Genomic DNA, 14,868 nt, shown 5'->3' on the forward strand with positions numbered 1-14,868 from the left:
ATATTGTTAACAACTTTAAGGTGGTTAAAGATAATACAAGCATGTTTAACACATATAGTTAATATTGTTAACAACTTAAAGGTGTTTAAAGATAATACAAGCATGTTTAACACATATAGTTAATATTGTTAACAAGTTAAAGGTGTTTAATGATAATACAAGCATGTTTAACACATATAGTTAATATTGTTTACAAGTTAAAGGTGTTTAATGATAATACAAGAATGTTTAACACATATAGTTAATAAGTTAAACATGTTTAATGATAATGCAAGCATGTTTAACACATATAGTTAATGTTGTTAATACATTAAAGGTGTTTAATGATAATACAAGTATGTTTAATACATATAGTTAATATTGTTAACAAGTTAAAGGTGTTTAAAGATAATGCAAGCATGTTTAACACATATAGTTAATACTGTTAACAAGTTAAAGGTGGTTAAAAATAATACAAGCATGTTTAACACAAATAGTTAATATTGTTAACAACTTAAAGGTGGTTAAAGATAAAACAAGCATGTTTAACACATATAGTTAATATTGTTAACAACTTTAAGGTGGTTAAAGATAATACAAGCATGTTTAACACATATAGTTAATATTGTTAACAACTTAAAGGTGTTTAAAGATAATACAAGCATGTTTAACACATATAGTTAATATTGTTAACAACTTAAAGGTGGTTAAAGATAATACAAGCATGTTTAACACGTATAGTTAATATTGTTAACAACTTAAAGGTGGTTAAAGATAATACAAGCATGTTTAACACATATAGTTAATATTGTTAACAACTTAAAGGTGGTTAAAGATAAAACAAGCATGTTTAACACATATAGTTAATATTGTTAACAAGTTAAAGGTGTTTAATGATAATACAAGAATGTTTAACACATATAGTTAATAAGTTAAACATGTTTAATGATAATGCAAGCATGTTTAACACATATAGTTAATGTTGTTAATACATTAAAGGTGTTTAATGATAATACAAGTATGTTTAATACATATAGTTAATATTGTTAACAAGTTAAAGGTGTTTAAAGATAATGCAAGCATGTTTAACACATATAGTTAATACTGTTAACAAGTTAAAGGTGGTTAAAGATAAAACAAGCATGTTTAACACATATAGTTAATATTATTAACAACTTAAAGGTGTTTAAAGATAATACAAGCATGTTTAACACATATAGTTAATATTGTTAACAACTTAAAGGTGTTTAAAGATAATACAAGCATGTTTAACACATATAGTTAATATTATTAACAACTTAAAGGTGTTTAAAGATAATACAAGCATGTTTAACACATATAGATTCCTTTCTTTCATGAAGACAAGAATATAAGTTGGTGTATTACCTGATTCTGATGACTTGCATTGATTGGAATCAGACAGTGGTGATCATAACGTCCGCATTTTCGAATGGAGGAGAAAAAAAGTCCTCCTTTCTGTCCAATACCACATGAAAGTGGTTGGTTTTTGGCATCTTATTTGTCCAGCTTCCGTACTCCTTTGTATACACTTTACAAGAAACACATTGTCGGCAAACTCCGTAGCTTGCTAGCTTGTGCACGCCAGCTTTCTGAGACTCTTATTTTGTTAGCGCAACTGTGCAGTCGATCTTTGGAGTTTTGACGACAGGTCTGTTGAAATAAAGTGTTTCTCGCCTTCCTGTCGGTCATTTTAATGAGCTGGCAGCAGCCAGCGTCATCTCAGAAGACCCTCGGGTGCCGTGAATGTCAATCAAGTGACCAAAGTGACGATTTATGATCGCTCATTTTTAGGACTATTTTTTTTAATGCCTGTCTGGCGATCGACTGACACACCCTCCGAGATCGACCGGTAGATCGCGATCGACGCAATGAGCACCCCTGGTTTAAAGTCATATCCAACAATTGCGACGACGACTTTTTACTGTCGACCGAGTTTTGTTTTTTGACGATTTCAGCTGTTGGTGTGCCTCCGCATTTTTTCAACGTAAAAAAGTGTGCCTTGTGCTCAAAAAAGGTTGAAAAACACTGGTTTAGAGAACCGCTGGATGAAATGGCAAGGCATTGATACACATTGAACCGGTTTTCCATTCCCATCCCTAATAATAGTTTAGTTTATTGCCCCCTAGTGAAGCTTTATAGGATATACGCATGTATATATAACCTAATCATATTGTTTCTTCAACTTAAAAATAGCTGACCATTTTTTCCCCCCCCTTCTCTGGGATTATATTCCCAGTTTTGATCTCGGACGTCTGGTCACTTATAGCGTATAAGAATATTCTATTACTGTTAAGCAAACTATGAATAATAAAACACGTGTCCTTTATCGTAGCTACACGTATGACAAAAAAAAACCGCGTGAAAATCAGTGGTATTCAGTGAGGTAAGATGAATTAAATGCGCTGACAGTTCATTGCTCCTGCCAAATGAATTGCACTGAGTGGAGCGGATCACCACTCCAAGATGGCGGCACCGCGTCTCGTCAGCGCCAATAGGCAGTGGCAGTCAATGCTGCTTCTACTTTAGTTTATTGCCCCCTAGTGAAGCTTTATAGAATTGAAGATATCAGTTTAAATCATCGATTGGGTCTGATACTATCTAATGGTTTCATTTGACCCAGAATGGCGTCCCGGATCCACGGGTCAAATTTTGTCTGACGTCGACCTAACCTCGCAGAAGGAAGGACACTGGAAGAGACTCAACACTTTGGCGCATTACAACGTCAGTATTCTTATGTTTTTTTGTTTAAATATGATGACATCATGTGAGATATCATGTAACTCATTAGTGATATCATGTGACTTACTATTGACATCACGTGACTCACAAATGTTATCATGTGAATCGCTAATGAGATCAAGTTACTTGTTAGTGATATCACGTTTGACATCATGTGACTTAATATCATGTTAGAATTGGTATCGTGCGACTCACTATTACGTGGCTGACCAGTGATATCATGTGACTCAATATCATGTGACTATTGATATCATGGGTATCACTATAGATATCATGTGACTAACTAGTGATATCATGTGACTCACTATTGATATCATGGGTATCACTATAGATACCATGTGACTATTAATATGTGACTCACTAGTGATATCATGTGACTCATGAATGATATCACGTGGCTTACTATTGACATGTGACTCACTATTGATATCATGTGACTCATGAATGATATCACGTGGCTTACTATTGACATTTGACTCACTATTGATATCATGTGACTCACTATATCATGGTTATCACTATAGAAACCATGGGACTATTAATATCATGTGACTCACTCGTGATATCAAGTGACTCATGAATGATATCACGTGGCTTACTATTGACATGTGACTCACTATTGATATCATGTGACTCATGAATGATATCACGTGGCTTACTATTGACATTTGACTCACTATTGATATCATGTGACTCACTATATCATGGGTATCACTATAGATACCATGGGACTATTAATATCATGTGACTCACTCGTGATATCATGTGACTCATGAATGATATCATGTGACTCATGAATGATATCACGTGGCTTACTATTGACATTTGACTCACTATTGATATCATGTGACTCACTATATCATGGGTATCACTATAGATACCATGGGACTATTAATATCATGTGACTCACTCGTGATATCATGTGACTCATGAATGATATCACGTGGCTTACTATTGACATGTGACTCACTATTGATATCATGTGACTCATGAATGATATCACGTGGCTTACTATTGACATGTGACTCACTATTGATATCATGTGACTCATGAATGATATCACGTGGCTTACTATTGACATTTGACTCACTATTGATATCATGTGACTCACTATATCATGGTTATCACTATAGAAACCATGGGACTATTAATATCATGTGACTCACTCGTGATATCAAGTGACTCATGAATGATATCACGTGGCTTACTATTGACATGTGACTCACTATTGATATCATGTGACTCATGAATGATATCACGTGGCTTACTATTGACATTTGACTCACTATTGATATCATGTGACTCACTATATCATGGGTATCACTATAGATACCATGGGACTATTAATATCATGTGACTCACTCGTGATATCATGTGACTCATGAATGATATCATGTGACTCATGAATGATATCACGTGGCTTACTATTGACATTTGACTCACTATTGATATCATGTGACTCACTATATCATGGGTATCACTATAGATACCATGGGACTATTAATATCATGTGACTCACTCGTGATATCATGTGACTCATGAATGATATCACGTGGCTTACTATTGACATGTGACTCACTATTGATATCATGTGACTCATGAATGATATCACGTGGCTTACTATTGACATTTGACTCACTATTGATATCATGTGACTCACTATATCATGGTTATCACTATAGAAACCATGGGACTATTAATATCATGTGACTCACTCGTGATATCAAGTGACTCATGAATGATATCACGTGGCTTACTATTGACATGTGACTCACAAATGATATCGTGGGGCTTACTAGTGATATCACGTGATTCCCTATTGATATTATGTGACTCACTAGTGATTTCATGTGATTCACTGATATCATGTGACTTACTCGTGATATGTGACTCATATCATATCTTACTATTGATATCAAGTGACTCACTATTGATATCATGGGTATCACTATAGATACCATGTGACTATTAATATCATGTTACTAACTAGTGATATCATGTGACTCACTATTGATATCATGGGTATCACTATAGATATGTGACTAACTAGTGATATCAAGTGACTCACTATTGATATCATGGGTATCACTATAGATACCATCTGACTATTAATATGTGACTCACTAGTGATATCATGTGACTCATGAATGATATCACGTGGCTTACTATTGACATGTGACTCACTATTGATATCATGTGACTCATGAATGATATCACGTGGCTTACTATTGACATGTGACTCGCTATTGATATGATACATCCATCCATCCATTTTCTACCGCTTGTCCCTTTTTGGGGGCGCTGGAGCCTATCTCAGCGGCATACGGGCGGAAGGCGGCGTACACCCTAGACAAGTCGCCACCTCATCACAGTATTGATATCATGTGACTCACTATATCATGGGTATCACTATAGATACCATGTGACTATCAATATCATGTGACTAACTAGTGATGTCATGTGACTTACTCGTGATATCATGTAACTCATGAACGATATCACGTGGCTTACTATTGACATGTGACTCACTATTGATATCATGTGGCTTACTAGCGATATCATGTGACTCGTGACGATCACGTAGCTTACTATTGACATGTGACTCACTATTGATATCATGTGACTCACGAATGATATCATGGGGCTCACTAGTGATATCACATGATTCACTATTGATATCATGTGACTTACCAGTGATATCGTGAATGATATCACGTGGCTTACTATTGACATGTGACTCACAAATGATATCGTGGGGCTTACTAGTGATATCACGTGACTCGTGACGATCACGTAGCTTACTATTGACATGTGACTCACTATTGATATCATGTGACTCACGAATGATATCATGGGGCTCACTAGTGATATCACATGATTCACTATTGATATCACATGATTCACTATTGATATCATGTGACTTACCAGTGATATCGTGAATGATATCACATAGCTTACTATTGACATGTGACTCACTATTGATATCATGTGACTCACGAATGATATCATGGGGCTCACTAGTGATATCACATGATTCACTATTGATATCACATGATTCACTATTGATATCATGTGACTTACCAGTGATATCGTGAATGATATCACGTGGCTTACTATTGACATGTGACTCACAAATGATATCATGGGGCTTACTAGTGATATCATGTGACTCCCTATTGATATTATGTGACTCACTAGTGATTTCATGTGATTCACTGATATCATGTGACTTACTCGTGATATGTGACTCATATCATATCTTACTATTGATATCAAGTGACTCACTATTGATATCATGGGTATCACTATAGATACCATGTGACTATTAATATGTTACTAACTATTGACATCATGGGTATCACTATAGATATGTGACTAACTAGTGATATCATGTGACTCACTATTGATATCATGGGTATCACTATAGATACCATGTGACTATTAATATGTGACTCACTAGTGATATCAAGTGACTCATGAATGATATCACGTGGCTTACTATTGACATTTGACTCACTATTGATATCATGTGACTCGCTATATCATGGTGATCACTATAGAAACCATGGGACTATTAATATCATGTGACTCACTCGTGATATCAAGTGACTCATGAATGATATCACGTGGCTTACTATTGACATGTGACTCACAAATGATATCGTGGGGCTTACTAGTGATATCACGTGAATCCCTATTGATATTATGTGACTCACTAGTGATTTCATGTGATTCACTGATATCATGTGACTTACTCGTGATATGTGACTCATATCATATCTTACTATTGATACCATTTGACTATTAATATGTTACTAACTAGTGATATCATGTGACTCACTATTGATATCATGGGTATCACTATAGATACCATGTGACTTAATATGTGACTCACTAGTGATATCATGTGACTCATGAATGATATCACGTGGCTTACTATTGACATGTGACTCACTATTGATATCATGTGACTCATGAATGATATCACGTGGCTTACTATTGACATTTGACTCACTATTGATATCATGTGACTCACTATATCATGGTTATCACTATAGAAACCATGGGACTATTAATATCATGTGACTCACTCGTGATATCAAGTGACTCATGAATGATATCACGTGGCTTACTATTGACATGTGACTCACTATTGATATCATGTGACTCATGAATGATATCACGTGGCTTACTATTGACATTTGACTCACTATTGATATCATGTGACTCACTATATCATGGGTATCACTATAGATACCATGGGACTATTAATATCATGTGACTCACTCGTGATATCAAGTGACTCATGAATGATATCACGTGGCTTACTATTGACATGTGACTCACAAATGATATCATGGGGCTTACTAGTGATATCACGTGATTCCCTATTGATATTATGTGACTCACTAGTGATTTCATGTGATTCACTGATATCATGTGACTTACTCGTGATATGTGACTCATATCATATCTTACTATTGATACCATTTGACTATTAATATGTTACTAACTAGTGATATCATGTGACTCACTATTGATATCATGGGTATCACTATAGATACCATGTGACTATTAATATGTGACTCACTAGTGATATCATGTGACTCATGAATGATATCACGTGGCTTACTATTGACATGTGACTCACTATTGATATCATGTGACTCATGAATGATATCACGTGGATTACTATTGACATGTGACTCACTATTGATATCATGTGACTCATGAATGATATCACGTGGCTTACTATTGACATTTGACTCACTATTGATATCATGTGACTCACTATATCATGGTTATCACTATAGAAACCATGGGACTATTAATATCATGTGACTCACTCGTGATATCAAGTGACTCATGAATGATATCACGTGGCTTACTATTGACATCATGTGACTCATGAATGATATCACGTGGCTTACTATTGACATGTGACTTGCTATTGATATGATCCATCCACCCATCCATTTTCTACCGCTTGTCCCTTTTTGGGGTCGCGGGGGCGCTGGAGCCTATCTCAGCGGCATACGGGCGGAAGGCGGCGTACACCCTAGACAAGTCGCCACCTCATCACAGTATTGATATCATGTGACTCACTATATCATGGGTATCACTATAGATACCATGTGACTATCAATATCATGTGACTAACTAGTGATGTCATGTGACTTACTCGTGATATCATGTAACTCATGAACGATATCACGTGGCTTACTATTGACATGTGACTCACTATTGATATCATGTGGCTTACTAGCGATATCATGTGACTCGTGAAGATCACGTAGCTTACTATTGACATGTGACTCACTATTGATATCATGTGACTCACGAATGATATCATGGGGCTCACTAGTGGCATCACATGATTCACTATTGATATCACATGATTCACTATTGATATCATGTGACTTACCAGTGATATCGTGAATGATATCACGTGGCTTACTATTGACATGTGACTCACAAATGATATCGTGGGGCTTACTAGTGATATCACGTGATTCCCTATTGATATTATGTGACTCACTAGTGATTTCATGTGATTCACTGATATCATGTGACTTACTCGTGATATGTGACTCATATCATATCTTACTATTGATATCAAGTGACTCACTATTGATATCATGGGTATCTCTATAGATACCATGTGACTATTAATATCATGTTACTAACTAGTGATATCATGTGACTCACTATTGATATCATGGGTATCACTATAGATATCATTTGACTAACTAGTGATATCATGTGACTCACTATTGATATCATGGGTATCACTATAGATACTATGTGACTTAATATGTGACTCACTAGTGATATCATGTGACTCATGAATGATATCACGTGGCTTACTATTGACATGTGACTCACTATTGATATCATGTGACTCATGAATGATATCACGTGGCTTACTGTTGACATGTGACTCACTATTGATATCATGTGACTCACTATATCATGGTGATCACTATAGAAACCATGGGACTATTAATATCATGTGACTCACTCGTGATATCATGTGACTAACTAGTGATATCATGTGACTCACTATTGATATCATGGGTATCACTATAGATACTATGTGACTATTAATATGTGACTCACTAGTGATATCATGTGACTCATGAATGATATCACGTGGCTTACTATTGACATGTGACTCACTATTGATATCATGTGACTCATGAATGATATCACGTGGCTTACTATTGACATGTGACTTGCTATTGATATGATCCATCCACCCATCCATTTTCTACCGCTTGTCCTTTTTTGGGGGCGCTGGAGCCTATCTCAGCGGCATCCGGGCGGAAGGCGGCGTACACCCTAGACAAGTCGCCACCTCATCACAGTATTGATATCATGTGACTCACTATATCATGGGTATCACTATAGATACCATGTGACTATCAATATCATGTGACTAACTAGTGATGTCATGTGACTTACTCGTGATATCATGTAACTCATGAACGATATCACGTGGCTTACTATTGACATGTGACTCACTATTGATATCATGTGGCTTACTAGCGATATCATGTGACTCGTGAAGATCACGTAGCTTACTATTGACATGTGACTCACTATTGATATCATGTGACTCATTTTTGATATCATGGGTATCACTCTAGATTAGAGATGTCATCAGCACTTCAAGATGGCGGCCGAATTTCTCGCGTCACAGCAGCCAATGCTGCGTCTACTTATAAGATGTCTATGCCTGTACCTATGAGGGGCCGTTAGGGACATTATTCAGAATTACCTCTTACATACACTACTGAAATGTTTTTCTCTCACACACACTACTGAAACACTCTTATACACACTACTAAAATGCTCTCACATAAACAACTGAAATGTTTTTCACACACTACTGAAACACTCTTATACACACTACTAAAATGCTCTCACATAAACAACTGAAATGTTTTTCTCTCACACACACTACTGAAACACTCTTATACACTACTAAAATGCTCTCATACAAACAACTGAAATGTTTTTCTCTCACACACACTACTGAAACACTCTTATACACACTACTAAAATGCTCTCATACAAACAATTGAAATGTTTTTCGCTCACACACACTACTGAAACACTCTTATACACACTACTAAAATGCTCTCACATAAACAACTGAAATGTTTTTCTCTCACACACACTACTGAAACACTCTTATATACTACTAAAATGCTCTCATACAAACTGAAATGTTTTTCGTTCACACACACTACTGAAACACTTTTATACACACTACTAAAATGCTCTCACATAAACAACTGAAATGTTTTTCTCTCACACACACTACTGAAACACTCTTATACACACTACTAAAATGCTCTCATACAAACAATTGAAATGTTTTTCGCTCACACACACTACCGATAATATCGGCAGGCCGATATTATCAGCCGATAAATGCTTTAGAATGTAATATCGGAAATTATCGGTATCGTTTTTTTAATTCTCTGTATCGTTGTTTTTTTATATATTATTTTTTTTAATTTATTAAATCAACATAAAAAACACAAGATACACTTACAATTAGTACACCAACCCAAAAAAACTCCCTCCCCCATTTACACTCATTCACACAAAAGGGTTGTTTCTTTCTGTTATTAATATTCTGGTAGGTTCCTACATTATATATCAATATATATCAATACAGTCTGCAAGGGATACAGTCCGTAAGCACACATGATTGTGCGTGCTGCTGGTCCACTAATAGTACTAACCACTTCATTTTACTCATTTTCATTAATTACTAGTTTCCATGTAACTGTTTTTATATTGTTTTACTTTCTTTTTTAATTCAAGAAAATGTTTTTAATTTATTTTTATTTTTAAAAAGGACCTTATCTTCACCATACCTGGTTGTTCAATTTAGGCATAATAATGTGTTAATTCCACGACTGTATATATTGGTATCGGCTGATATCGGTATCGGTAATTAAGGGTTTGGTCATTATCGGAATATCGGATATCGGCAAAAAGCCATTATCGGACATCCCTACTCTTGATACCATGTGACTCGCTATCATGTGACTATTAATGTCATGTGACTAACTAGTGCATGGGGTCGGCAACCCGCGGCTCTAGAGCCGCATGCGGCTCTTTAGCGCCGCCCTAGTGGCTCTCTGGAGCTTTTTCAAAAATGTATGAAAAATGGAAAAAGATGAGGGGGAAAACAATCTATTTATTGTTTTAATATGGTTTCTGTAGAAGGACAAACATGACACAAACCTCCCTAATTGTTACAAAGCACACTGTTTATATTAAACATGCTTCACTGATTCGAGTATTTGGCGAGCGCCGTTTTGTCCTACTCATTTTGGCGGTCCTTGAACTCACCGTAGTTTGTTTACATGTATAACTTTCTAGGACGTGTTTTATGCCACTTCTTTTTCTGTCTCATTTTGTCCACCAAACTTTTAAGGTTGTGCATGAAAGGTGAGTTTTGTTGATGTTATTGACTTGTTGGAGTGCTAATCAGACATATTTGGTCACTGTGCAAGCTAATCGATGCTAACATGCTATTTAGGCTAGCTATATGTACATATTGCATCATAATGCCTCATTTGTAGCTATATTTGAGCTCATTTAGTTTCCTTTAAGTCCTCTTAATTCAATTTATATCACATGACACACTATCTGTATGTAATATGGCTTTTAATTTTTTGCGGCTCCAGACAGATTTTTTTTTGTATTTTTGGTCCAATATGGCTCTTTCAACATTTTGGGTTGCCGACCCCTGAACTAGTGATATCATGTGACTTACTCGTGATAACATGTGACACGCTATGCTCCTCCAGGTGCGGGACAACGCCACACTGGTTCTTTCCAAAGTGTTGCACACACAGGCCTTCCATCAGCACCAGGATAGCTATGAAGAGCGTATGTATACACACACACACACACACACACACACACGCACACACACACACGCCTGGATCCAGATGATATCTTGCTGTTGCCAGGTAACGCCCTGCTGGAGGACGACAACACCTTCCATCTGGTGAGGCCGACAGACGAGCTGGACGAGGTGAAGTCCAAGCGAGGCAGCATGAAAGACAAGTCCATGACCAAGGCGATCACTGAGATCTACCTGACAAGACTGCTCTCTGTCAAGGTATTGGTCCGTCATGTCCCGCGCCAGCTGTCCACAGCGTACAGAACATCCCTCAAGGCAATGCGTGTGTCTTCAGGGGACACTGCAGCAGTTTGTGGACGACTTCTTCCGCAGCGTGCTGTGCACGAGCGCCGCTGTACCCCCCGCCGTCAAATACTTCTTTGACTTCCTGGACGAGCAGGCGCTGAAACACGACAACGTGGACGAGGAGACGCTGCACATCTGGAAGACAAACAGGTACATTTTATGTGAGAGCATTTCAGTAGTGTGTGTGAGAGAAAAACATTTCAGTTGTTTATGTGAGAGCATTTTAGTAGTGTGTATAAGAGTGTTTCAGTAGTGTGTGTGAGCGAAAAACATTTCAATTGTTTGTATGAGAGCATTTTAGTAGTGTGTATAAGAGTGTTTCAGTAGTGTGTGTGAGAGAAAAACATTTCAGTTGTTTATGTGAGAGCATTTTAGTAGTGTGTATAAGAGTGTTTCAGTAGTGTGTGTGAGCGAAAAACATTTCAGTTGTTTGTATGAGAGCATTTTAGTAGTGTATAAGAGTGTTTCAGTAGTGTGTGTGAGCGAAAAACATTTCAGTTGTTTATGTGAGAGCATTTTAGTAGTGTGTATAAGAGTGTTTCAGTAGTGTGTGTGAGAGAAAAACATTTCAGTTGTTTGTATAAGAGTGTTTCAGTAGTGTGGGTGAGAGAAAAACATTTCAGTTGTTTATGTGAGAGCATTTTAGTAGTGTGTATAAGAGTGTTTCAGTAGTGTGTGTGAGCGAAAAACATTTCAATTGTTTGTATGAGAGCATTTTAGTAGTGTATAAGAGTGTTTCAGTAGTGTGTGTGAGAGAAAAACATTTCAGTTGTTTATGTGAGAGCGTTTTAGTAGTGTGTATAAGAGTGTTTCAGTAGTGTGTGTGAGCGAAAAACATTTCAGTTGTTTGTATGAGAGCATTTTAGTAGTGTATAAGAGTGTTTCAGTAGTGTTTGTGAGAGAAAAACATTTCAGTTTATGTGAGAGCATTTTAGTAGTGTGTATAAGAGTGTTTCAGTAGTGTGTGTGTGAGAGAAAAACATTTCAGTTGTTTATGTGAGAGCATTTTAGTAGTGTGTATAAGAGTGTTTCAGTAGGGTGTGTGAGCGAAAAACATTTCAGTTGTTTGTATGAGAGCATTTTAGTAGTGTGTATAAGAGTGTTTCAGTAGTGTGTGTGAGCGAAAAACATTTCAATTGTTTGTATGAGAGCATTTTAGTAGTGTGTATAAGAGCGTTTCAGTAGTGTGTGTGAGAGAAAAACATTTCAGTTGTTTATGTGAGAGCATTTTAGTAGTGCGTATAAGAGCGTTTCAGTAGTGTGTGTGAGTGAAAAACATTTCAATTGTTTGTATGAGAGCATTTTAGTAGTGTGTATAAGAGCGTTTCAGTAGTGTGTGTGAGAGAAAAACATTTCAGTAGTGTACGTAAGAGGTAATTCTGAATAATGTCCCTAACGGCCCCTCATAGGTACAGGCATAGACATCTTATAAGTAGACGCAGCATTGGCTGCTGTGACGCGAGAAATTCGGCCGCCATCTTGAAGTGGTGATGAGGAGCCGGCGAGTTGACAGGTAGAAAACAAAGTTGCGGACTGTCGAAAATAGGAATCGGGGGATTACTTTTCACAAGTAAGATTTAACATTAACGTACTATTGGTTGCATTTTGTGAAAAGAATATTACCACAGAGTTGAGAAGGAGCAAAGATCTTCAATAGTACGGAAATCGTAGCGGCTAGCAAACAAGAGTATGACCATAATAGAAGTACTTGTCAATGAAATTAATTACATTTAAAAATGTCATACTTGAATAACATAAAGTTGAAATAAATGATGAAGATAAAGATTGTAAGACAGAATTTGGTTGTATTCTGAATCCAGTGAAACAGATTGGTGGTTTTAGCTGATATAAAGACTTCCAGGTGTTTATATATGTTTATGTTAAAGTATTTGGCAGACGCTTTTATCCAAAGCGACATACATAAAAAATACATATGAAACAATCACTGTAAACACGATCATTTAAGGGAAGAATGTAATACAAAATATCAGAGGTGGGACCAAGTCATTGTTTTGCAAGTCACAAGTAAGTCTCAAGTCTTTGCCCTCAAGTCCGAGTCAAGTCCCGAGTCAAGACAGGCAAGCCCCGAGTCAAGTCCAAAGTCAAGACTGGAAAGTCTCAAGTCAAGTCCTAAGTCCTGCATTTTGAGTTTCGAGTCCTTTCAAGTCCTTTTAACCACAGACTAATATATTAACACAGATTGTGTATGCTTTTCAAACGCTGTATTTATTTATTAAAACAAGTGCATTTTAAATTGCAGGAAAGAAAATTGTGCTGACATTGCACTTTATAATAGCACTATTAACCAGTCCTTTTAAACATTAACTCATTCATTTACAGAACAAACACATTGAAAAATAAAGTGCAAATGTACTTATTTGTACAAAAGTGTTAACATTGAAAAAACATGACATATACGTGAACATAACAAAAAAGTTGTACTTTTTATATGTCAGGGCCCTATGCTGCATTGCATTTGCAAAAGACCAAATTAGCCAAGAGTCTGTCAGTCATTTGTGCACGATGGGGGCGTAGTATGATGCCACCACGGCTGAAAACTCGCTCCACTGGAGCACTGGAGGCAGGCACTGCCAAGACTCTCATGGCCACTCGGAACAGTGAAGGAAGAGTCTTCATGTTCAATGCCCAGAACAAAAGGGGGGAGGGAGTTTTTTGGGGTTGGTGCACTACTTGTAAGTGTATCTTGTGTTTTTTATGTTGATTTAATAAAAAAAAAATAAAATAAAAAAAAAATTATTTCTTGTGCGGCCCGATACCATTCGATCCACGGACCAGTACCGGGCCGCGGCCCGGTGGTTGGGGACCACTGAGGTAAACAACCAACAGTATGTCAGAAAGCTAGCTAAAACGGTACACATATTCATAATATA

At 36.7% G+C, this 14,868-nt stretch overlaps 1 protein-coding gene across 1 annotated transcript in view; it reads left to right on the plus strand.

The window, feature by feature from the left end:
• The window catches only part of LOC133621523 (plexin-B2-like), a 254,413-nt gene that overhangs the window by 215,723 nt on the left and 23,822 nt on the right, over positions 1-14,868 (plus strand). Inside the window, exons 33-36 of the mRNA XM_061983595.1 lie at positions 2,621-2,721; positions 11,574-11,655; positions 11,739-11,890; positions 11,967-12,127. Of these exons, the coding sequence (XP_061839579.1) occupies positions 2,621-2,721; positions 11,574-11,655; positions 11,739-11,890; positions 11,967-12,127 (496 nt within the window). The remainder of the gene's footprint in view (positions 1-2,620; positions 2,722-11,573; positions 11,656-11,738; positions 11,891-11,966; positions 12,128-14,868) is intronic.

This window comes from Nerophis lumbriciformis, linkage group LG25, assembly GCF_033978685.3.
Source record: "Nerophis lumbriciformis linkage group LG25, RoL_Nlum_v2.1, whole genome shotgun sequence".
NCBI lineage: Eukaryota > Metazoa > Chordata > Actinopteri > Syngnathiformes > Syngnathidae > Nerophis > Nerophis lumbriciformis.